At 44.2% G+C, this 25,463-nt stretch overlaps 1 protein-coding gene across 1 annotated transcript; it reads right to left on the reverse strand.

Annotated features, from left to right (window-relative positions):
* Positions 1–3,591: 3,591 nt before the first annotated feature.
* Positions 3,592–24,813, reverse strand: fhl1b (four and a half LIM domains 1b). Its single transcript, XM_029701518.1, has 6 exons — positions 24,663–24,813; positions 14,683–14,867; positions 6,986–7,160; positions 4,664–4,833; positions 4,299–4,485; positions 3,592–4,176 (listed from the first exon to the last, which is right to left on the reverse strand). The coding sequence occupies exons 1-6, from the start codon at positions 24,811–24,813 to the stop codon at positions 4,025–4,027; spliced, it is 1,020 nt and encodes a 339-aa protein (XP_029557378.1). The 3' UTR covers positions 3,592–4,024.
* Positions 24,814–25,463: the final 650 nt, after the last annotated feature.

The following is a 25,463-nucleotide window of genomic DNA, read 5'->3' on the forward strand; positions in this document are numbered from 1 at the left end:
AACCGGGATTAATCCGTGAAGAGCACACTTCTCCAGCGTGCCAGTGGCTATCAAAGGTGAACATTTGCCCCCTAAAGTTGGTTACGACGGCGAACAACAGTCAGGTCAAGACCCTGGTGAAGACGACGAGCACACAGATGAGCATCACTGAGACGGTTTCTGACAGTTTTGAGCCGCAATTCTTTGGTTGTGCGAACCCACAATTTCATCATGCCGATTGGACATACTGCCAAATTCTCTGAAACGATGTTGGAGGCATTTTATGGAACAGAAATGAACATTAAATTCTCTGGCAACAACACTGGTGGGCATTCCTGCTGTCAGCATGCCAATTGCACGCTCCCTTAAAATTTGAGACATCTATGGCATTGTGTTGTATTACAAAATTGCACAATTTAGAGTGGGGTTTTATTGTTCCCAGCACAAGGTGCATCTGTGTAATGATCATGCTATTTAATCAGCTTCTTGATATGCCACACTTGACGGGTGGATGGATTATCTAGGAAAAGGATACATGCACACTAACAGGGATGTAAACAAATTTGTGCACAACATTTGAGAGAAATAAGCTTTTTGTGCGTATGGAACATTTCTGATGTCTTCTATTTCTCCACATGAAACATGGGAATAACACTTTACATGTTGCCTTTATAGTTTGTTCAGTGTACTTAATACAATGTAAAAGGACCATCTCTAACGACATGAAAACATCTGCAGTTAGCTTTGATGTTTAACAAGTTTAATTATGCACCCTGTGTATGCACCAGTAAAATGAGTACACAAGATCAATATTTTCCAGTCACCTAACAGGAACAGGAGATGAGGCCTCCAGTGGAAACATGACAAAAAGGCTGCTCATTAAAGCGAACACCAATCAGTTTTTCCATAGAGAATGACATTCAACATACATTTATAGACAATCAAAATGGATATAAAATGTTAACGGTCTCCTGCCTCACCACACTGTAGATGTGAGTCTGGGACTGGAGGGCAGCTCAGGGTAAGCCAGTCAACAGCATCCCAGCGCACCTCATCTCCCTCTGTGCAGCTCAGGTCCGACACCTGTTCAGGGGTGCGTGCCTGCCCCCACACGCGGAACAGAGAAACACTCCCATTGAGGTTGGTACCGTTTTCCACATGCATCTCCCCTTGGATGAAGTAGTGGGAGACACCCAGGGTGAGCGTGCCGTGCGGGGCCAGCCTGCAGCAGGACGGGGACAGCGGGGATTCGTTAGCATTGGCTGTAACATCCACACTGGTCCCATTGACATAGAGGGCTGGCTGGTGAGAAGCCCCAGACCAGGTTATACAGATGTAGTGCCAGTGGCCCAGGGGGAGGTGGAGGGGGGCTGACCACCTCATCCCAAACAGCCAGGTGTGGACCAGGCCCTCCTGACCCGCCAGGCCCAGCTCAGCCTGCAGCCCGTCAGGGTGGCGGTACATGAAGGCTGTCCAGGCCGGTGTGCTGATGTGCTGCTGGAGGTGGACGCACACGCTGAGCTCCTCCAGAGCAGGGATGGAGAGGTCGGGACTCAGCTGCCAGTAGCTGCACTCCCCTGTGAAGTCAGCCATCTTCCCCCACAAGCTCACACTGGAACATTCTGGTATACACAGGGCAAATGGACCACTGTCAACAGGCACTTTTGATTTTGTTATCTTCTACACTGAGTGTACAAAACATTAGGAACACCTTCCTAATATTGAGTTGCACCCCCTTTTTGCCCTCAGAATAGTCTAAATTCGTCGGGGCATGGACTCTACAAGGAGTCGAAAGTGTTCCACAGGGATGATGGCCCATGTTGACTCCAATGATTCCCGCAGTTGTGTCAAGTTGGCTGGATGTCCTTTGGGTGGTGGATCATTCTTGATATATACAGGAAACTGTTGAGTGTGAAAAACCCATCAGGGTTGCATTTCTTGACACACTCAAACCAGTGTGCCTGGAACCTACTACCATACCCTGTTCAAAGGCACTTAAATATTGTATCTTGCCCATTCACCCTCTGAATGGCACACATACACAATCCATGTCACAATTGTCTCAAGGCTTAAAAATCCTACTTTTACCTATCTCCTCCCGTTCATCTACACTGATTGAAGTGGATTTAACAAGTGACATCAATAAGGGATCATACTGTAGCGTTCACCTGGATTTACCTGGTCAGTTTATGTCATGGAAAGAGCAGGTGTTCCTAATGTTTTGTCCTTTCATTGTATATCTCCATTATTAACTTACACATCTTACAGATACAGTGTTTCTCAGAGAATTGGCTACGTGTGGCGTGTTATTGATCAGCTGTGTGTGTTATTGAGTGTGAGTAAAGAGTGCTGAGTGCTGTGCAGTGCTGTGGCCAGCTGCTAACCTGGATCCTGGGGAGAGCCACAGCTTAGTAGAGACAGGCTGAGAAGGAGGAGTGTCTTACTAAACTTCATCACGGCTCTGAAATAAACATAAATAAGAATAAGACCCGTTCTCAAGCTTTTACTCGGATGTTTTATCTATCTTTAAAATGTCATCTTTGAAGATCGTATTCTGTAGGACAAAATGTGGTTCTCTGTAGTATTCTATCAATCATTGTATAAGCTTTACATTTGGAGAAGCACTTTACAAAGGGCAGTTATCTAAACTGCTATTATCCGTCACAATACAATATCAAAGCAAAGTAGCTACCCAATTGCACTGTGTAAATGTGTTTGCATATTTTGTCTCTATTGTATTGCTTCCACTGCCGAAGCCTTTCTAGTCCTTTGAGGGACGGTTGAATTTAATTCCAAATGAGACCGACAGTATTTACAGTAATGAACATTTATAATAATCCTAACAGAATTATGGACAATCATAAAAGATGACAATGTATGACATGAATGAGAGATGGCATTAAGATTAAAATGAAATTGAGTTGGAAATTGATATTCTAAACAGAGAATAGAGTTCAAAACATCGCTTTATCGCTGCGTAAACCATTGTCTTAAAGTACATTTTAAAAGGTCAGTAATATAAATGGTAAATTGACTTACCAAATCATTAGGAGGCATACAACAGGCAGCTATCTGACTGCAGAGGGTCCTGACATATAGTAGCCTATTGTATGGTGTTATTAAGCATCGTCTCTATCCCTGAATGGATGGATGAGACCGGTGGTGTTTTCTAGTGTCAGTGAGACCTGTAGGTGTACACACATGGAAAACCCCGACCTGACTGTCGCTCCACCCCCCCCCCCCCCTCACCCCCCGCCTATTCCTTCTTTGCTTTATATGCTGTGACAGTGAATCAGCCTTCAGGGTATGAGCTCTTCTCTTCCCTACATTACTGCTCTCTCCAGACGCTTATAATCAATGGATGTTTGTTACATTTTCAATCTCTTGGTTTTGATGGCACACAAACCGTACAGTTAAATGTCTGTGTTGCTGGATAAATTAGGCATTCGTCCATGGGTCTGAGATTTTGTATTTTGATTTGAATAAGGATGTTATACCTAGTATATACTGAACCCAATATATAACAATTCAATGTAATTACAACGATCACGACAAAAGAAACCAGAGTCCCCTCACAATGCTTGGGAACACAGAAAAAGGAAATCACACAACTTTGTGGAAATATATTTGTTTATTGCTGATTACAGACCCACAAATGGAAGACACCAGACATGCAGTTCATTATATTGGATTTTCATAGATTTTCATTGGCTTTGTGCACGGTAAGTGACAAATGAAAAGTGCTTATAATTACCCATCACATTTACTATTAGCTAAGCAATCTCTCTGGGACACTGTTTTTCCCCTTTAAGACCTTTGAATTAACAGGTATAGTTATGATGTTCCCCAGGGTTGAAACATCTCCTATAGAACATGACTCCAATCTTTAGGAAGATACTAGATTACCCCACTGAATCCACAGATTTCATCAAAATATTTGTATCCCTCGCTATCGCTGTAAAATAAAAAAGTAAAACAATTGCTTTCAGCTTCACACCCTGAAAAGCTGGCATGGCAGACCCACTGTTTCTGTTCCAAGTCCACCTCAGACCTTGGCACAGTCGGAGCAGAAGATGCTCCCTCCGTTGGCCACAAAGCGCTTGTTAGCCAGGCTCAGGGAACACTTCTTGCAGTTGAAGCAGTGCTCGTGCCACGAGCTGCCCTCGTAGTTCACCACATTGGTGGCTTTGCCGAAACCTGGATGGGACGGAGAATAAACAACAAACAATAACAAATGTGTACAATTGTTCAATAGTGGCGTTAGAGAGAGAGAGAGAGTGTGGGTGTGTCTGTCTGTGTGTGTGCGAGTGTGTATTGACCTGTTATGGGGTTCTGGCAGCCGTTGCATTTCTTGGCTACAGTAGTCTTGTAGCAGTCCACACAGAAAGCCTTCTCCTCGTGGGAGGTGAAGCGGGTCCCAGACAGAGGCTTTCGGCAGGAGCTGCAGACAAAACATTCTGAGTGCCATGGCTGCTCCTGGTAGTTCACTCCCCCGGAGGTGATGGTCTAGACAGGGGTCGGCAGAGAGTCAAGTCAGTTTAGAGGAGAATCCTCATGTCATTTATACAGGAGAACCATTGGTTTCAAATCAACCACTTTGGTCCAATTGGCTTATTGAAAATGAACATCCATCAATGATATCCAAGAATTTGGAGGTCATTGAAAAAAATGAAATCTTTGTTACCTGCTTACAGCTGACACAGGTCTTAGCAAACTTCTTCTCATGGCACGGGCCACAGTAGATGTCAGTGCCTTTGGTCAGGAAGCTTTGGGAGCGGATGGGTTTTTTACACTGGTAACAGGTGAAGCAGTCCTCATGCCACACATTGCCTTTATACTCCACATTCTCAGAGCCTTTAGGAAGAAAAAAGCACACATCAGTCTCTATGATGGTTTAAAGGGGCAATCTGCAATTGGTACATACATTTATTGACTATATATTAATGATATATATATATATATATATATATATATATATATATATATATATAGTCGTGGCCAAAAGTTTTGAGAATGACACAAATATACATTTTCACAAAGTCTGCTGCCTCAGTTTGTATGATGGCAATTTACATATACTCCAGAATGTTATGAAGAGTGATCAGATGAATTGCAATAAATTGCAAAGTCCCTCTTTGACATGCAAATGAACTGAATCCCCCAAAAACATTTTCACTGCATTTCAGCCCTGCCACAAAAGGACCAGCTGACATCATGTCAGTGATTCTCTCGTTAACACGGGTGTGAGTGTTGACAAGGACAAGGCTGGAGATCACTCTGTCATGCTGATTGAGTTCGAATAACAGACTGGAAGCTTCAAAAGGAGGGTGGTGCTTGGAATCATTGTTCTTCCTCTGTCAACCATGGTTACCTGCAAGGAAACACGTGCTGTCATCATTGCTTTGCACAAAAAGGGCTTCACAGGCAAGGATATTGCTGCCAGTAAGATTGAACCTAAATCAACCATTTATCGGATCATCAAGAACTTCAAGGAGAGCGGTTCAATTGTTGTGAAGAAGGTTTCAGGGCGCCCAAGAAAGTCCAGCAAGCACCAGGACCGTCTCCTAAAGTTGATTCAGCTGCAGGATCAGGGCACCACCAGTACAGAGCTTGCTCAGGAATGGCAGCAGGCAGGTGTGAGTGCATCTGCACGCACAGTGAGGCAAAGACTTTTGGAGGATGGCCTGGTGTCAAGAAGGGCAGCAAAGAAGCCACTTCTCTCCAGGAAAAACATCAGGGACAGACTGATATTCTGCAAAATGTACAGGGATTGGACTGCTGAGGACCGGGGTAAAGTAATTTTCTCTGATGAATCCCCTTTCCGATTGTTTGGGGCATCTGGAAAAAAGCTTGTCCGGAGAAGACAAGGTGAGCGCTACCATAAGTCCTGTGTCATGCCAACAGTAAAGCATCCTGAGACCATTCATGTGTGGGGTTGCTTCTCAGCCAAGGGAGTGGGCTCACTCACAATTTTGCCTAAGAACACAGCCATGAATAAAGAATGGTACCAACACATCCTCTGAGAGCAACTTCTCCCAACCATCCAGGAACAGTTTGGTGCTGAACAATGCCTTTTCCAGCATGATGGAGCACCTTGCCATAAGGAAAAAGTGATAACTAAGTGGCTCGGGGAACAAAACATCTATATTTTGGGTCCATGGCTAGGAAACTCCCCAGACCTTAATCCCATTGAGAACTTGTGGTCATTCCTTCAAGAGGCGGGTGGACAAACAAAAACCCACAAATTCTGACAAAGTCCAATCATTGATTATGCAAGAATGGACTGCCATCAGTCAGGATGTGGCCCAGAAGTTAATTGACAGCATGCCAGGAAGGATTGCAAAGCTCTTGAAAAAGAAGGGTCAACACTGCAAATATTGACTCTTTGCATCAACTTCATGTAATTGTCAATAAAAGCCTTTGATACTTATGAAATGCTTGTAATTATACTTCAGTATTCCATAGTAACATCTGACAAAAATATCTAAAGACACTGATGCAGCAAACTTTGTGGAACTTAATATTTGTGTCATTCTCAAAACTTTTGGCCACGACTGTACATACCTATTGATTCTTGATGAATATAACGTATAAATGCCTTATGAGTGTAGTTCAACTGTTGTACCCCATCAGAACCCAATATACAAGCTTGTTTGACTCCATTGGTTGACAATAATGTCATTGTAAACAAATACTGAATAGCCTCAAAACATCAATTTTATGGATGGTCAGTCATTCCATCTATAGCTCTGTCTATGCATTTGAAACTGGTTACATTTCTCCAGCCCCAACCCTCAGCTATTTATCAAAACAGTGGTGGGGTGTCCACGTTGTTATTGTTTGAACTGCAGATTGCCACTTAACTGAAATGTAGGAAAATGTTTACTAATCTAAGTTCACGTGATGGAGAGCACCTAAGAAATTAATCATACAGAGGGTATAAATATCACTAGCTTCATTTAATGTCAACGCAAATCAGTGAGTCTTAGCCCATAGTGTCCCTTACCGGCTAGAACGGCTTTGTAGCAGGCGTGACAACGAGGGGCATCCTCCCGGGAGCTGCACTTCCCACACATGATGCGGTCATCCTTAGCACTGAAGGACTCCTTGGCTAACGGCTTGTAGCACTTGTAGCAGCGAAAGCAGTCTGCGTGCCAATAACGGCCTTTATGTTGCAACTCCTGAAGGAAGGAAGGAAGGAAGGAAGGAAGGAAAAAAGGGAGGACGGAAGGCAGCGAGAAGAAGGGAATGGAGGAGGGAAAGAAAGTCAATCTTTTCAAATCAAATCTAATGTTATTGGTTGCGCACACATATTTTGCAGATGTTATCGCGGATGTAGCAAAATGCTTATGTTCCTAGCTCCAACACTGCAGTAATACCTAACAATACAAAACAATACACTCAAATCCCCAAAATTAAAAAGAAACAAATTAAGAAATAGAAAAATATCACAACGAGCAACGTCAGAGTCTGGAATATAAATATATATGTATATGATAGAGTGTATAGACATTATGGAAAGTATATAAATAGAAAAGGTGTGTGAAGCAGTAGATTTATAGGATGAGCCTTGACTAGAAAACAGTATATACAGTTGAAGTTTACATACACTTAGGTTGGAGTCATTAAAACTCGTTTTTCAACCACTCCACAAATTTCTTGTTAACAAACTGTAGTTTTGGCAAGTCGGTTAGGACATGTACTTTGCGCATGACACAAGTCATTTTTCCAACAATTGTTTACAGACAGATTATTTCACTTATAATTAATTCACTGTATCACAATTCCAGTGGGTCAGAAGTTTACATACACTAAGTTGACTGTGCCTTTCAACAGCTTGGAAAATTCCAGAAAATTATGTCATGGCTTTATAAGCTTCTGATAGGCTAATTGACATAATTTGAGTCAATTGGAGGTGTACCTGTGGATGTATTTCAAGGCCTACCTTCAAAGTCACTGCCTCTTTGCTTGACATCATGGGAAAATCAAAAGAAATCAGCCAATATCTCAGAAAAAAATTGTAGACCTCCACAAGTCTGGTTCATCCTTGGGAGCAATTTCCAAACGCCTGAAGGTACCACGTTCATCTGTACAAACAATAGTACGCAAGTATAAACACCATGGGACCACGCAGCCGTCATACCGCTCAGGAAGGAGACGCGTTCTGTCTCCTAGAGATGAACGTACTTTGGTGCGAAAAGTGCAAATCAATCCCAGAACAACAGCAAAGGACCTTGTGAAGATGCTGGAGGAAACAGGTATGAAAGTATCTATATCCACAGTAAAACGAGTCCTATATTGACATAACCTGAAAGGCCGCACAGCAAGGATGAAGCCACTGCTCCAAAACTGACATAAAAAAGCCAGACTACGATTTGCAACTGCACATCGGGACAAATATCACACTTTTTGGAGAAATGTCCTCTGGTCTGATGAAAAAAAAATATAACTTTTTGGCCATAATGACCATCGTTATGTTTGGAGGAAAAAGGGGGAAGCTTGCAAGTCGAAGAACACCATCCCAACCGGGAAGCACGTGGGTGGCAGCATCATGTGTTGGGGGTGTTTTGCTGCAGGAGGGACTGGTGCACTTCACAAAATAGATGGCATCATGAGGGAGCAAAATTATGTGGATATATTGAAGCAACATCTCAAGACATCAGTCAGGAAGTTAAAGCTTGGTCGCAAATGGGTCTTCCAAATGGACAATGACCCCAAGCATACTTCCAAAGTTGTGGCAAAATGGCTTAAGGACAACAAAGTCAAGGTATTGGAGTGGCCATCACAAAGCCCTGACCTCAATCCTATAGTTTACATTTATTTGGCTAAGGTGAATGTAAACTTCCGACTTCAACTGTAGATATAAAGTGGGTAAAACAGTATGTAAACATTGTTGAAGAGACCAGTGTTCAATGCCTATGTACATTGTAACATGACGCCGGAGAAGATGGCTGATGTTTTACGTGCTCCTAACCAACTGTGTTTTTTAGTTAGTTTTTTGTGTGTTGTTTTTAACTTTAAAAAATATATAATTCTGTACATAATGTTGCTGCTACCGTCTCTTATGACCGAAAATAACTTCTGGACATCAGAACAGCGATTACTCACCACAAACTGGGAGAAGCTTTTTTTTCCTTTAACGAGTCAGACGACCCCAACGTGAACGACATACTGCTTTCCCGGGAACACACCCAAATCCCCGTCATTTGGTGAGGAGAATGAAAAAGAGGAAGGAGGTCGGGCTGCCTTCTGAGAATTCGTAGGCGATCGAATAAACCCCCCCTACCTTCCGTTCTACTAGCTAACGTGCAATCATTGGAAAATAAAATCGACAACCTACGAGGAAGATTAAACTACCAACGGGATATTAAAAACTGTAATAGCTTATGCTTCACAGAGTCGTGGCTGAACGACGACATTATCAACACACAGCTGGCTGGTTATACGCTGTATCGGCAGGATAGAACAGCGGCAACTGGTAAGACAAGGAGGGGCGGACTATGTATATTTGTAAACAACAGCTGGTGAACGATATCTAAGGAAGTCTCAAGGTGCTGCTCGCCTGAGGTAGAATATCTCATGATAAGCTGTAGACCACACTATCTACCTAGAGAGTTTTCTTCTGTATTTTTCGTTGCTGTCTACATACCACCACAGATCGATGCTGGAACTAAGACCGCACTCAATGATCTGTATTCCGCAAACAGGAAGACGCTCATCCAGAGACGACACACAATTCATCTTCTCCTTTCCCCTTTCTGATAACCAGGCGGCGAATCGCATCTCTGCATGTCTGGCAGACATATCAGTGTGGATGATGGATCACCACCTCAAGCTGAACCTCGGCAAGACGGAGCTGCTCTTCCTCCCGGGGAAGGACTGCCCGTTCCATGATCTCGCCATCATGGTTGACAACTCCCTTGTGTCCTCCTCCCAGAGTGCTAAGAACCTTGGCGTGATCCTGGACAACACCCTGTCGTTCTCCACTAACATCAAGGCGGTGACCCGATCCTGTAGGTTCATGCTCTACAACATTCGCATAGTACGACCCTGCCTCACACAGGAAGCGACGCAGGTCCTAATCCAGGCACTTGTCATCTCCCGTCTGGATTACTGCAACTCGCTGTTGGCTGGGCTCCCTGCCTGTGCCATTAAACCCCTACAACTCATCCAGAACGCCGCAGCCCGTCTGGTGTTCAACCTTCCCAAGTTCTCTCACGTCACCCCGCTCCTCCGCTCTCTCCACTGGCTTCCAGTTGAAGCTCGCATCCGCTACAAGACCATGGTGCTTGCCTACGGAGCTGTGAGGGGAACGGCACCTCCATACCTTCAGGCTCTGATCAGGCCCTACACCCAAACAAGGGCACTGCGTTCATCCACCTCTGGCCTGCTGGCCCCCCTACCTCTGAGGAAGCACGGTTCCCGCTCAGCCCAGTCCAAACTGTTCGCTGCTCTGGCACCCCAATGGTGGAACAAGCTCCCTCACGACGCCAGGACAGCGGAGTCAATCACCACCTTCCGGAGACACCTGAAACCCCACCTCTTTAAGGAATACCTGGGATAGGATAAAGTAATCCTTCTAACCCCCCCCCCTTAAAAGATTTAGATGCACTATTGTAAAGTGGTTGTTCCACTGGATATCATAACGTGAATGCACCAATTTGTAAGTCGCTCTGGATAAGAGCGTCTGCTAAATGACTTAAATGTAAATGTAAATGTAGTGGCCGGGGACTGTAATGCAGGGAAACTTAAATCCGTTTTACCAAATTTCTATCAGCATGTTAAATGTGCATCCAGAGGGAAAAAAACCCTAGACCACATTTACTCCACACACAGAGAAGCGTACAAAGCTCTCCCTCGCCCTCCATTTGGCAAATCTGACCATAATTCTATCCTCCTGATTCCTGCTTACAAGCAAAAATTAAAGCAGGAAGCACCAGTGACTGAGTCAATAAAAAACTGGTCAGATGAAACAGATGCTAAGCTACAGTTCTGTTTTGCTAGCACAGACTGGAATATGTTCCAGGATTCCTCTGATGGCATCAATGATGTTGTCCCCATAGTGACAACATCACTACACACCCCAACCAGAAGCCATGGATTAGAGGCAACATCCTCATTGAGCTAAAGGTTAGAGCTGCCGCGTTCAAGGAGTGGGACTCTAAACCGGAAACTTAAACGAAATCCCGCTATGCCCTCCGACAAATCATTACAGACTACAAAGGGAAGCACAGCCGAGAGCTGCCCAGTGACACAAGCCTACCAGACGAGCTAAACTACTACTATGCTCGCTTCGAGGCAAATAACACTGAAACATGCATGAGAGCACCAGCTGTTCCAGATGACTGTGTGATCACGCTCTCCGCAGCCGATATGAGTAAGACCTTTAAATAGGTCAACATTCACAAGGTCGCAGAGCCAGATGGGTTACAAGGACATGTACTGCGAGCATGCGCTGACCAACTGGCAAGTGTCTTCACTGACATTTTCAACCTCTCCCTGTCCGAGTCTGTAATACCAACATGTTTTAAGCAGAACACTAAGGTAACCTGCCTAAATGACTACTGACCCGTAGCACTCACGTCTGTTGCCATGAAGTGCTTTGAAAGGCTGGTCATCGCTCACATCAACACCATTATCCCAGAAACCCTATACCCACATCAATTTGCATTCCGCCCCAACAGATCCAATGATGCTATCTCTATTGCTCTCCACACTGCCGTTTCCCACCTGGACAAAAGGAACACCTATGTGAGAATGCTATTCATTGACTACAGCTCAGTGTTCAACATCATAGTGCCCTCAAAGCTCATCAATGAGCGAAGGATCCTGGAACTAAACACCTAAACACTGGATCCTGGACTTCCTGAAGGGCCACCCCCAGGTGGTAAGGGTAGGTAACAACACATCCGCCATGCTGATCCTCAACACAGGGGCCCCTCAGGGGTGCGTGCTCAGCCCCCTCCTGTACTCCCTGTTCACTCATGACTGCATGTCCAGGTACGACTCCAACACCATCATTAAGTTTGCCGATGACATAACAGTGGTAGGCCTGATCACCGACAACAACGAGACAGCCTATAGGGAGGAGGTCAGAGACCTGGCTGTGTGGTGCTAGGACAACAACCTCTCCCTCAACGTGATCAAGACAAAGGAGATGATTGTGGACTACAGGAAAAGGAGGACCGAGCACGCCCCAATTCTCATCAACGGGACTTTAGTGGAGCAGGTTGAGAGCTTCAAATTCCTTGGTGTCCACATCGCCAACAAACTAACATGGTCCAAGCACACCAAGACAGTCGTGAATAGGGCATGACAAAACCTATTTCCCCTATTCCTGCTGGGTCCTCAGATCCTTAAAAGGTTCTACAGCTGCACCATCAAGAGCATCCTGACTGGTTACATCACTGCCTGGTACGGCAACTGCTCAGCCTCCGACCACAAGGCACAACATAGGGTAGTGCGTACGGCTCAGTACATCACTGGGGCCAAGCTTCCTGCCATCCAGGACCTCTATACCAGGCAGTGTCAGAGGAAGGCCCTAAAAATGGTCTGCTACCGCACGGCAAGCGGTACCGGAGTGCCAAGTCTAGTTCCAAGAGGCTTCTAAACAGCATCTACCCCCAAGCCATAAGACTCCTGAACAACTAATCAAATGGCTACCCAGACTATTTGCATTAACACCCCCACCCCCTCGTTTACGCTGCTGCTACTTTCTGTTATTATCTATGCATAGTCACTTTAATAACTCTACCTACATGTACATATTACCTCAATTACCTCGACTAAGCGGTGACTCCATTGACTCTGTACCGGTACCCCCTGTATATAGTCTCGCTATTGTTATTTTACTGCTGCTCTTTAATTACTTGTTCCTTTTATTTCTTATTCTTATTCATATTTTTTCAACTGCATTGTTGGTTAGGGGCTTGAAAGTAAGCATTTCATGTGTGACTAATAACATTTGATTTGATTTGACATAGGTAGCAGTCTTTAAGGTGCAGGGTAGAGTACTGGGTGGTAGTAACAGTGACTAAAGTTGAGGGCAGGGTACTGGGCGAAGGCCGGCTAGTGGTGACTATTTAACCGTCTGATGGCCTGTAGATGGAAGCTGTTTATCAGTCTCTCAGTCCCAGCTTTGATGCGCCTGTGAACAGGCCGTGAACAGGCTGTGGCTTGGTGGCTGAGGACCTTGATCATTTTCTTGGCCTTCCTGGGACACCGGGTGCTGTTGATGTCCTGGAGGGCAGGCAGTGTGCCTCCGGTGATGCGTTGGGCTGACGCACCCCCCTCCGGAGAGCCCTGCGGTTGCGGACAGTGCATTTGCCGTACCAGACGGTGACATGGCACAACAGGATGCTCTCAATGGTGCATCTGTAGAAGTTCATGAGGGTCTTAGGGGCCCTCACCTCCTTCTTGTAGACTGTCTTGTCGTTGTTGGTAATCAGGCCTAGCACTGTTGTGTTGTCTGAAAACTTTATGATTGAGTGGCCACGCAGTCATGGATGAACAGGGAGTACAGGGCTGAGCATGCACCCTTGTGGGGCCCCCGTGTTGAGGATCAGAATAGCGGACGTGTTGTTGCCTACCTTCACCACCTGGGGTTGGCCTGTCAGGAAGTCCAGGACCCAGATGCACAGGGAGGTGTTCAGACCAAGGGCCCCGAGCTTAGTGATGAGGGTACAGAAACTATGGTGAACAGCTTGAAGCAAATTGGGACAGCAGACTGGGATAGGGAGAGATTGAATGTGTCTGTAAACACTCCAGCCAGCTAGTCTGCATATGCTCTGAGGACGTGGCCAGGGATGCCGTCTATGCCGGCAGCCTTGCAAGGGTTAACACATTTAAATATCTTTCTCACGTCGGCCCTGGAGAATGAGAGCTCACAGTCCTCGTGAGCGGCGGTGGCCCACGTCGGTGGCCCGCGTCTGCGGCAATGTGTTTTCCTCGAAGTGGGCAAAGAAGGTGTTTAGCTTGTCCCGGAGAAAGGCGTTGGTGTCCGCGAAGTGGCTGGTTTTCCCTTTATCTTCCGTGATTTTCTGGAGTCCCTGAAACATATGTCTTGTGTCTGAGCCGTTGAATTGTGACTCCACTTTGTCTCTGTACTGATGTTTTGCCTGTTTGATGTCCTTACAGAGGGCATAGTTGGACTGTTTGTACTCGTCCATCATCCCAGTCACCTTGCCGTGGTTAAATGTGATGGTTCGCGCTTTCAGTTCTGCATAAATGCTGCCATCTATCCACGGCTTTTGGTTTGGATAACTTCCTGATGAACACAGTCACAGAGTCAGTGTGGACGTCAATGTTATACTCAGAAGCAACCCGGAACACATCCCAGTCCGCGTGATCCATCTTGAAGCATACATTTCAAGATTGAAAAAACAATCCTTAAGCATAGATTCCGATTGGTCAGACCAAAGTTGAACAGTCCTTACACGGGTACTTCCTGTTTAAGTTTTTATCTTTAGGAAGGGAGGAGCAGAATGGTTTTCTCCCTCACATGCTGTGTAGACAGTGTGCACTCATAAACAAGTCTAGACAGACAGTCTGCAGTCATGAAAACACATGCTGACAGTTTGCAGGTATAGACAAACCCATTTGGAAACACACAAAAAAAACATAACACATGTAATACGTAAAATACATTTCATGCCAGTATATTAGACATGGGAGGTGTCACTGAACACACACACACACACACACCTTGGAGTCGATGCCAATAGGACGGCGGCACTCAGTGCAGTTGTTGGCACAGAACTTGTCATGGCATCGGACACAGACAGGCTTCTCCTCCTGTTTAACGTACTTCTTCCCACTCAGGTCCTCCCGGCAGTATTTGCAGTTCATACTGTCCGTCATGGCAACATCAACAGCAGGGTAGCAAACACCTGGAAAACACACAGGCGTAGAGGACATACTGAGCTGTTGCTCTGTTTATCACAAGTGGTACGTTTCAGGAACTATTGTCAGAATAAAATGGTGTAAGTCCTGCAGAGGTACATCAATACAATTGAAAGCTATCAGATATGGTAATGACTGGGTTTTACATAACTTGGCCACTTGCATTACTTCTTATTGCCACAGAGGGACAGCGTAGCTCTAGTGTGTAGCTCTAACGATATGAGGGAATGAAAGTGAACCGCAAACAAAGAGAGACGGAACACTATTCAATCAAAACCTGCGTCTGGATGTGAACAGGTTAACAACAGCACGAGTGTACTCCGTTCCCAGGGAAACCACGCTGTAATATTTACTGAGGTGTTGATAAGATGCTATTTGTTCAACAATCTTTTAACAAGGAGGAACATTGAACTGGGTTGGAGCCTGGTTGCTTTGTTCTGTAATCACAGCAAACAAAAGGTAGACTGTGCATGTTCCTCACATTATGCTTATCTCCTACTAATATGACTGGCAGGGATGTTGTAAAATGGAGAATTAACTGTGACGGATGGTTGAAAGGGCATAAAAAGGTCTGGAGAAAATCACCATGTGCCCTGCCATAGATCACAAATAGATCACAAATAGATCCTTGATTGTAGGGTTAGGATGACAGAAAATAAATTAAATCCATATGTAAAATGAGTGGAACCTAAACAACGGAGACTGCTGATAGCCTACACACACACCTTTTACTGTATCAGCATGTTCTTGTGCATGTACTAGGTGTGAGCGTGTATGCTTGTGCGTGAACATGCGTTGGTGCGTGTGAACGGTATGTTTGTGCAGGGAGGTGTACACATGATGGAATGCCTGGTATGAATGTGGTGAGATCTGGACTGTTGACACAGCTCTTTGACAGACCCAGCGAGCGTACCCTCCCTTTGGACCCCCTCTGTGAAGCAGAAGAGGTACTAAGGACCCAGAGCATACAAAAACTAGACTCTTCCGTTCATCTATTGCAATGTGTACGGTTATTCCATTGTTGCTATGACAGAAATATGCACGTTTAATACAACAAAATCTATATACTTTGTGCAAACGCTTACAATAAAGAACCGCTGGTGTCTGAAAAAAGAAAATAGTGTTAAAGAGCTTGTTGTTGTAAGGGCAGTGTAAAGCAGTCAGAACCCAGGGAATGTCTGCCACTGCCTTAGACCTGACCACAGACTCAAATAGCTCGTCCCTTTTCACTGCACTAGAATATTTCAGACAGTGGCATTTTACTACAGTCTGAATGCACAAACCAAATTGGAGCTCATTCATGTCACATGTTGTCTCTACCTATCTTCCCTATCATCTCCTCATCTCCCGTAGTAACCTGTAAAAGACTAACGCATCACCTAAGCACACGAGAAAACAAAAGCGAGAGGGGCCAGGGCCCACAGAAAGTTTCCATAATCGAATGTATCTTCTGTTGAGTTGACAGCCGAGGCCAACCCACACATTCTCTGTCTTTTCTCTTCTTCACTTCCTCTGTTGAAATCCTTCTTTTTTTTCTTCTTCTATTCCACCATCGCGCACCCCCCATCTCTTGCTCTCTCTTTCTTTCATAGACACACGTTGATGTTATCCACATTTTCCCCTCCTCTTATGTTGCTTTTACCCCCCCCCCCCCCCCAAAAAAAAGGAGAACTGGCATCTATGTTAAGGTATGACCAAAGAGAACATTCAAATGAAAGAAGTCAATGACTTTTCTTTATCTCTGAGTGAGCCACCACCACCATTATCAGTAGCCCGGGTGGTTTGGCACTCAGAGGTAACTTGAGCTACTCAGAACAATGACCGCCATTCATAGGCCAGCCATTCTGCTCTGTGCTGCATGCTATCATCACTGTTTTCTGGTCATTCCTCGACAAATGCAGACATCTACGCACAGGAACTTAACAATGAGCTCTGACGATGACGTCAGAGGTAATCAAACTTCTTTTATCTGATTTGATCTGATCTCCATGGAAACGATAAGAGTTATTGGGAAACAGAGAAGTCGAGTCTTGCTTCTCTGACATCTCGTGCCAGCATCTGGATCCCAGTTGGGTAATGTGTGAAGGGCTACAGCCAGAGAGGAAACACGACAAAACCAGAGCATCTGTGGCCAGGGCTCTCTCAGCAGAGGATATGCATCAGCCACGGGACTCTACGGAATTCCAGAGTGGTTGGCGAGCCATATACTGCCTTGTGGCCTCTCTCCCCCTCCCTCTCTCTCTATAGTAAAGTTGTTTTTATCCCTCTGGCCATGGAAAAGGGTTTGGTGCTTTACCTCACCCTAACCAGTGGCACAGATGTGGGAGACCTAATTAGAATTGGGACAATGACATCATCTTGTGGTTCAAACAGCTTTTAGGCACATGCACATGCACACATACACACAAACAAACACACACACACACACACACAGAAGACAATTCAGCAGCTGGGGAAGCATTGAAAGGTTCTGGTATGTTGGCATGAGCTTATCACTAAAGAATGTGGAGGAAAGCTGAGAAACAGGACGTCTGGTAGACTGGTGGCACAGTCTGCTTCAAGCTGTCAACAGTCTGCAAAAACTGCTGAACTATTCTCAGAAACTGCTTATAGTCTAGTTCACACACACAAGTACACACTATCCTTCCAGCAATACACTTTTACTAGACATGAGCCAGATATCTATCAGCAGCGGTCTGACACCAACCAACATGGGCATTTTACAACGGTGTGAGTCATACGTTATGATCACTTTCACAGATACTTGTAAAAAGGTTGAAAGTAGGCCAAAACAGGCAATGTATGCCCCCCCCCTCTCTCGGTCTCTCTTGCTCTCTCTCATTACCTCATTCCCTAACGAGCTCACCTGAACTCAGTAACTCATTAACTGAGAAGTTAGGTCGCACAGAAAAGAGCGGACACTAAACAGCTTACAAAACCTTGGGTTGCTTGCATAACCCTGGTTCTGTGATAATATGAGTGAGATGTCTCACAATCGGATTCACTCAGTGGATCACTTATGGCTCGAGTAATGACTCACACAATGTCTGTTGGAGAGGTGAGCCCCTCTCCTCCGAATAAGACGCCACTCGCCCACCCACTGGTCGTTCTCAAGCATGCCTCTGTTCCTTGCACTCTTTCAAGCATGGAAATGCAGTGAGACATCTACTCATATTATCATAGAACCGGGGTTACGGCAATACTCGTTTCCATGTCTCACGATCAAATCAAATCACACTTTATTTGTCTCATGCGCCGAATACAACAGGTGAAATGCTTACTTACAAGCCCTTAACCTGCAATGCAGTTTTAAGAAAAGAGAGTTAAGAAAATATTTACTAAACAGTCCATGACTTGGGTGACTGGAGTCTTTGACAATTCTTTTAGGGCTTTCCTCTGACACCGCCTAGTATATAGGTCCTGGATGGCAGGAAGCTTGGCCCACGTGATGTACTGGCCTGTGTGCACAACCCACTGTAGCTCCTTATGGTCGGATGCCGAGCAGTTGCCATACCAGGCGGTGATGCAACCGGTCAGGATGCACTCGCTGGTGCAGCTGTAGAACTTTTTGAGGATCTGGGGACCCATGCCAAATCTTTTCAGTCTCCTGAGCGGGAAAAGGCGTTGTCGTGCCCTCTTCACGACTGCCTTGGTGTGTTTGGACCATGATAGTTTGTTAGTGATGTGGACACCAAGGAGCTTGAAACTCTCAACCCGCTCCACTACAGCCCCGTCAATGTGAATGGGGGTGTGTTCGGCCCTCCTTTTCCTGTAGTCCACGATCATCTCCTTTGTCTTGCTCACGTTGAGCGAAAGGTTGTTGTCCTGGCACCACACTGCCAGGTCTCTGACCTCCTCCCTATAGGCCGTCTCATCGTTGTATGTGACCACCGTTGTGTTGTCAGCAAACTTAATGATGGTGTTGAAGTTGTGCTTGGCCACGCAGTCGTGGGTGAACAGGGAGTAGAGGAGGGGACTGAGCACGCACCCCTGAGGGGCCCCGTGTTGAGGATCAGCGTGGAAGATGTTTTGTTGCCTACTCTTACCCCCTGGGGACGGCCCGTCAGGAAGTCCAGGATCCAGTTGCAGAGGGAGGTGTTTAGTCCCAGGGTCCTTAGCTTAGTGATGAGCTTTGTGGGCACTATGCTGTTGAACGCCGAGCTGTAGTCAATGAACAGCATTCTCACAATGGGATATGGCTAACTCCCGTATCGCAGACATGTTCTCCGAAGCCAGGGTAGTCCCAACAGCATCACCACTCCTTCTTCTGTAGAAGTCAAGGGCGGTGGGTGGAAATCCATAAGCTCTAAGGCGAGACAATTGCAATTGAAACTGACCTTAGGGGTAATGGCGGGGTTGGGTAACTATGTTACCTTGGATAACCCCGGAGCAAACTTTAGGCACGAGTGGTGGACTGACAGTGCGTGTAGCTTACTCACTCGCTTTGCAGATGTAAGGGCAATCAGCAAAGATGTTTTGAAGGAGAGATATTTCAACTCCAAGCCTTCCAGAGGCTCAAAAGGTTGCTGTGGAATTGCCTCAAGCACAATAGACAGATCCCAAGATGGGGCTAAAGGGCTGGAGAATGGGGGTTAGCGCGATGCGCTCCCGACATGAAACAACATAACAGAAGGTGTTTCCCTATTCTGTTAATGTCGAAGCCTATATGAGATAGCAGCTAGTGTAACGCCCTGGCCATAGAGAGGGGTTTTTGTTCTTTATTTTGGTTAGGCCAGGGTGTTACATTGGGTGGGCGTTCTATGTTCATTTTTCTATGTTTTTGTATTTCTTTGTTTTGGGCCGTGAGGTGGCTCCCAATCAGGCACAGCTGTAGTTCGTTGTTGCTGATTGGGAGTCACACATAAGGAGCCTGTTTTTCCTTTGGGTTTTGTGGGGGATTGTTTCTGTTTCGTGTTTGCACCTGACAGTACTGTTTGGCTGTCGGTTTTCTTGTTTTTGTATAGTGTTCACGTTGTTTAATAAATGCCTGAAGATGAACACTAACTCCGCTGCACCTTGGTCTACTCTCTCTTCCGACGGCCGTTACAGCTAGTTAGACATTAACAATGGAGAAAGCCCTACAAGGTCCTACAAGAAGCATTAAACCTCGGATACAGAGCAATGGTCAGGAATAATCTGTTTTCGGTCCCACAACATGTTTCCATACAGTGAGGGTGTAGAACGGGCTCTGGCACTGTATAGTCTCAATGACTCTGAGAGGCAAGCCTGTTGCATTCCGATTTCTCCTGTCACTGGCGTGGCCCAGAGGGCCATGGTTCCTAGGTGAGGATGGAAAATCTCTCAATTCGCAATGGTAGTTGCCAGGGAATGTCGTAAAGCAGGAGAATGATCTCTGCTAACCAGAGCCTCCCTGGCCATCGAGGGGCTACCAAGATTAGGAATAATCATTGTTCCATCACTCTGTTCAGGGTGGGGAGTATCAAGCATAGAGGAGGAAAAGAGTAGAGCATCACCCTTACCCAAGGGTGATGCCAGCGCGTCCAATCCCAGTGGTGCGTATCCTGCTATTGCAAAGAACAACGGACAGTGCATATCTTTGTGCGATGCGAAGACATCTATGGTGGCTATATCATATCTCTCCCAGATCTGGTTCACCATCTGGGGATGGAGTCTCCAATCCCCGTAAAGGGGATTCCCTCTGGACAACAAGTCCGCTCCTACATTCAGTACACCCAACAAATTTTGGGTGTCAGGGAAAATGTATGGAATAAAAAATACATTATTTTCCTTAGGAATGTCGTGAAGTAAAAGTAAAAGTTGTAAATAATATAAATTGTAAAGTAAAGTACAGATACCCAAAGAAATTACTTAAGTACTTTAAAGTATTTTTACTCAAGTACTTTACACCACTGTACGCAGGAATTGGGGTTAGTGAGTGTTGCATTAGCGTGTCAGTGCTGGGGCAGGAGACCTGCTCGGTTCTCCCTGTGTAAGGGTAGCATCCTCCATGGCTCTAATAAATATTATTCATTGAGCAAAGTGGGATCTAGCTAGTGTTCCAGGTAGGAAAGCTAGACTGATGTAGCTAACCTAGACTGGTGCGTCTGTAACTTTCTCACTCATCATTATTCACGACTCATTCAGGAATATCGGTAATCATGGTAGCATCCACATTAATGTAAAAGTGGTTAGAAACATATTCGATTCTTATTTGCATTAAAAGTGACTCCAAAATGACACAATACACGATTTACCATTCATTTCTATTGGGCACAAAATAATCTGAAACATTTACATTTAAATTTTTGTAATTTAGCGAATGCTTTTATCCAGAGTGATTTACAGTAGTGAGTGGATACATTTTCGTACTTTTTTATACAACCAAAACAAACAGCAAATGCATCCAAAGAGTTGGTAGAGTCACAACCTTGATTTAATCATTGAGTGAAAGGAATATGGGACCAAATACTAACTTTTGACTACTTTAATACACATACAGTAGAAGTGAATTTGTCCCAATACTTCTGGTCCCCTAAAATGGGGGGGACGATGTATAAAAAGTGCTGTAATGTCTAAACGGTTCACCGAATATGGACGAAAATACCCTCAAGTTAAAGCTGACAGTCTGCACTTTAACCCCATAGTCATTGTATCATTTCAAATCCAAAGTGCTGGAGTAGAGAGCCAAAAAAACAACAAATGTGTCCCTGTCCCAATACTTTTGGAGCTCACTGTATGTAAAGATATACAGTACCAGTCAAAAGTTTGGACACACCTACTCATTCCAGGGTTTATCTTTATTTTTACTATTTTTTACATTGTAGAATAATAGTGAAGACATCAAAACTTTGTAATAGCACATATGGAATCATGTAGTAAGCAAAACAGTGTTAAACAAATCAAAATAAATGCTCTAGTTGAGATTCTTCAAAGTAGTCACCCTTAACCTTGATGACAGCTTTGCACACTCTTGGCATTCTCTCAACCACCTTCATGATGTAGTCACCTGGAATGCATTTCAATTAACATGTGTGCCTTGTTAAAAGTTAACGCATTCTTAATGCGTTTGAGCCAATCAGTTGTGTTGTGGCAAGGTAGGGGTGGTACACAGAAGATAGCCCTATTTGGTAAAAGACCATGTCCATATTATGGCAAGAACAGCTCAAATAAGCAAAGAGAAATGACAGTCCATCATTACTTTAAGACATGAAGGTCAGTCAATCAGGAACATTTCAAGAACTTTGAAAGTTTCTTCAAGTACAGTCGCAAAAACAATCAAGCGCTATGATGAAACTGGCTCTCATGAGGACTGCCACAGGAAAGGAAGACCCAGAGTTACCTCTGCTGCAGAGGATAAGTTCATTAGAGTTACCAGCCTCAGAAATTGCAGCCCAAATAAATGCTTCACAGAGTTCAAGTAACAGACACATCTCAACATCAACTGTTCAGAGGAGACTGTGTGAATCAGGCCTTCATGATCGAATTTCTGCAAAGAAACCACTACGAAAGGACACCAATAAGAAGAGACTTGCTTGGGCCAAGAAACACGAGCAATGGACATTAGACCGGTGGAAATCTGACCATTGGTCTGATGAGTCCAAATTTGAGATTTTCGGTTCCAACTGCCATGTCTTTGTGAGACGCAGAGTAGGTGAACGGATGATCTCTGCATGTGTGTTTCCCACTGTGAAGCATGGAGGAGGAGGTGTGGGGGTGCTTTGATGGTGACTGTCAGTGATTTATTTAGAATTCAAGGCACACTTAACCAGCATGAATACCACAGCATTCTGCAGCGATACGCCATCCCATCTGGTTTGCACTTAAGTGGTACTATCATTTATTTTTCAACAGGACAATGATCCAACACAGCTCCAGACTGTGTAAGGGCTATTTGACCAAGAAGGAGAATGATGGAGTGCTGCATCAGATGACCTGGCCTCCACAGTCATCTGACCTCAACCCAATTGAGATGGTTTGGGATGAGTTGGACCGCAGAGTGAAGGAAAAGTGTTCAGCATATGTGGGAAGTCCTTCAAGACTGTTGGAAAAGCATCCCAGTTGAAGCTGGTTGAGAGAATGCCAAGAGTGTGCAAAGCTGCCAAGACAAAGGATGGCTACTTTGAAGAATCTAAACTCTAAATATGTTTTGATTTGTTTAACACTTTTTTGGTTACTACATGATTTCATATGTGTTATTTCATAGTTTTGATGTCTTCAATATTATTCTTCAATGTAGAAAATAGGAAAAATAAAGAAAAACCCTTGAATGAGTAGGTGTGTCCAAACTTTTGACTGGTACTGTAGGTATTTTGGTATTTTATTAGGATCCCCATTAGCTGTTGCAAAAGCAGCAGCTACTCTTCCTGGGGATCCACACAAAACATGAAACATAATACAGAATGACATAAAGCAGAACATCATTAGACAAGAACAGCTCAAGCACAGAACTACATACAATTTTAAAAAGGCACACGTAGCCTACATATCAATGCATACACACAAACATATCAATGCATACACACAAACTATCTAGGTGTCAAGATCTTTGGGGTATACTGCCTACCACTTTACAGGATGGATGAGAGTCAGCTTTATATAGCAGCCATACAGAAATATCAGCAAATTAAGATTTTATGGAGCACTGAGCTCATAGTAATTAATTTTCTGCGAGTGACCTCTGATGTTAGCTCTTTTCTGGGAGCGGGAAAGCTGCTGAAAGAAGCGATCTCTGGGCCAACATCTGTCCAATAACACAATTGGACTTTTAGCCAGACAGACACAGACACACAGAGACGGAGTGTCACGTCCTGACCATAGAGGGCTCTTATTTTCTATGGTAGAGTAGGTCAGGACATGACTGGGGGGTTTATCTAGTTTATTTATTTCTATGTTGTGTTCTAGTTTCTTTTTTCTATGTTGGGTTTTTTGTATGATTCCCAATTAGAGGCAGCTGGTCATCGTTGTCTCTAATTGGGGATCATATTTAAGTAGTTGTTTTTCCCCACCTGTGTTTGTGGGATATTATTTTGAGTTAGTGCATGTTGCACCGCTGTCGTCACAGCTTGGTATTAGTTTATTGTTTCTCTTGTTAAGTTTCACATTCAAATAAAATATGTGGAATGCGGAGAGAATGAGTGCGAGACATAAAGAGAGAGAGAGAGCGATATATAGAGGGATAGGACAGGAATTAACTGAATTGATCTTGGTGATGCATGTTTCTGCCATCACATGCCTCAGTCCCAGAAGTCCATCCCTACACTGAAAAACGTTAATAAGAAACAGATTTTGGAGGAAGATTTTCAGAAGTCAGCATGTTGCATATGATATTTCAGCCAACGCCCCAACCAACTCAACACATTATTGCAAATAGCCTTACAGCATTTATTTAAGTCTAATTGGTTCAAAGGAAATATTATTCGGTGTTTAAAGAAAGATGACGATCTATTAAAGCAGGCATATTCCTATTATTAACGCTGGTGATTTAACTTAAGTCGCCAGAGTTTGCTATGTAATCACCATGGAGCCAATTCATGTGCAGAAAACTATTAATAATAGGCTTGTTAAAATGCGGTATGTATTGCTGATTCTCGAATAAAAGACAGACATGAAATGCAGAAGTCGAAGATGCAAATCAGAAACAATATCAGTCTATGTTGCCATGTTGTATTAGATGGACTGACTAACTGTACATTCGTGTTTACATAGCTTTTACATTCACAATTGAATCGAAAAACATGCCTCGCCAACAGGTCTACAAATAGTTTCTAATGTCCTTGTATTAATCAATAACGACAAGATTCGGATCTGTCCATGCAACTTACCAAATTCAAATAAAGTTATGTGGGACGCGCACGCACTCCCTGATCTTAACAAGCGCCAGTTCTTCTGCACAGGATATAGCCTACTACTGTATAAGGTACCTACAAAAAAATGCAAACCACTCTGGAGGCAGGATATAGGGTAATAAATCATGACAGGATATGACTACCTTCGAATAAACGCATAAGTACTGTATTTCCATGCAGAATATATTGGCCAAGTCTTCAGGAAATGGTTGAATTAACAATACACCTACTTATTGTTCTGAGATGTTGATTGAACTTTGTTTTTAATTGTAGCACTATTCTTTACACAATTGTTTTCAACTGAAAGTGTAGCCTATGTTAGGGGTTTTCAAACTGGGATCTGCGGAGGTACTGCAGGTCTGCGATTTATAAAAATATATAATTGGGAAACTTTTTTTTTTGTGATTTAAAAAACAAAATTATGAATAACGGTAGCTGCAAAAGAATAGCATCATGGATACCATTTGTATGTATTTGCATCCAATATGAAATAAGTTAGAAGTAGTTTCATGAGCCAATGTTAACTAGCGTTAGCGCAATGACTGGAAGTTAGCATGCTAGTGTTCCGTTTCAACGGACTCTGGGGAAGGAGATAAATGGCTTCATTGCCAAAATCTAGAACTATCCCTTTAATATGGAGGAAATTACAGTCATTGGCGCTAATTACTGGGTTGTTTCTGCATAGAAGTGGTAATTCTCGGGATGGAAAAACAGTTAAAACGACCAAAACCAGATAGAAAGCAAGCAGAATTTTTTTTTTATACTATATATATATAT

Source organism: Salmo trutta, chromosome 19 (genome assembly GCF_901001165.1).
Source record: "Salmo trutta chromosome 19, fSalTru1.1, whole genome shotgun sequence".
Classification (NCBI taxonomy): Eukaryota; Metazoa; Chordata; class Actinopteri; order Salmoniformes; family Salmonidae; genus Salmo; species Salmo trutta.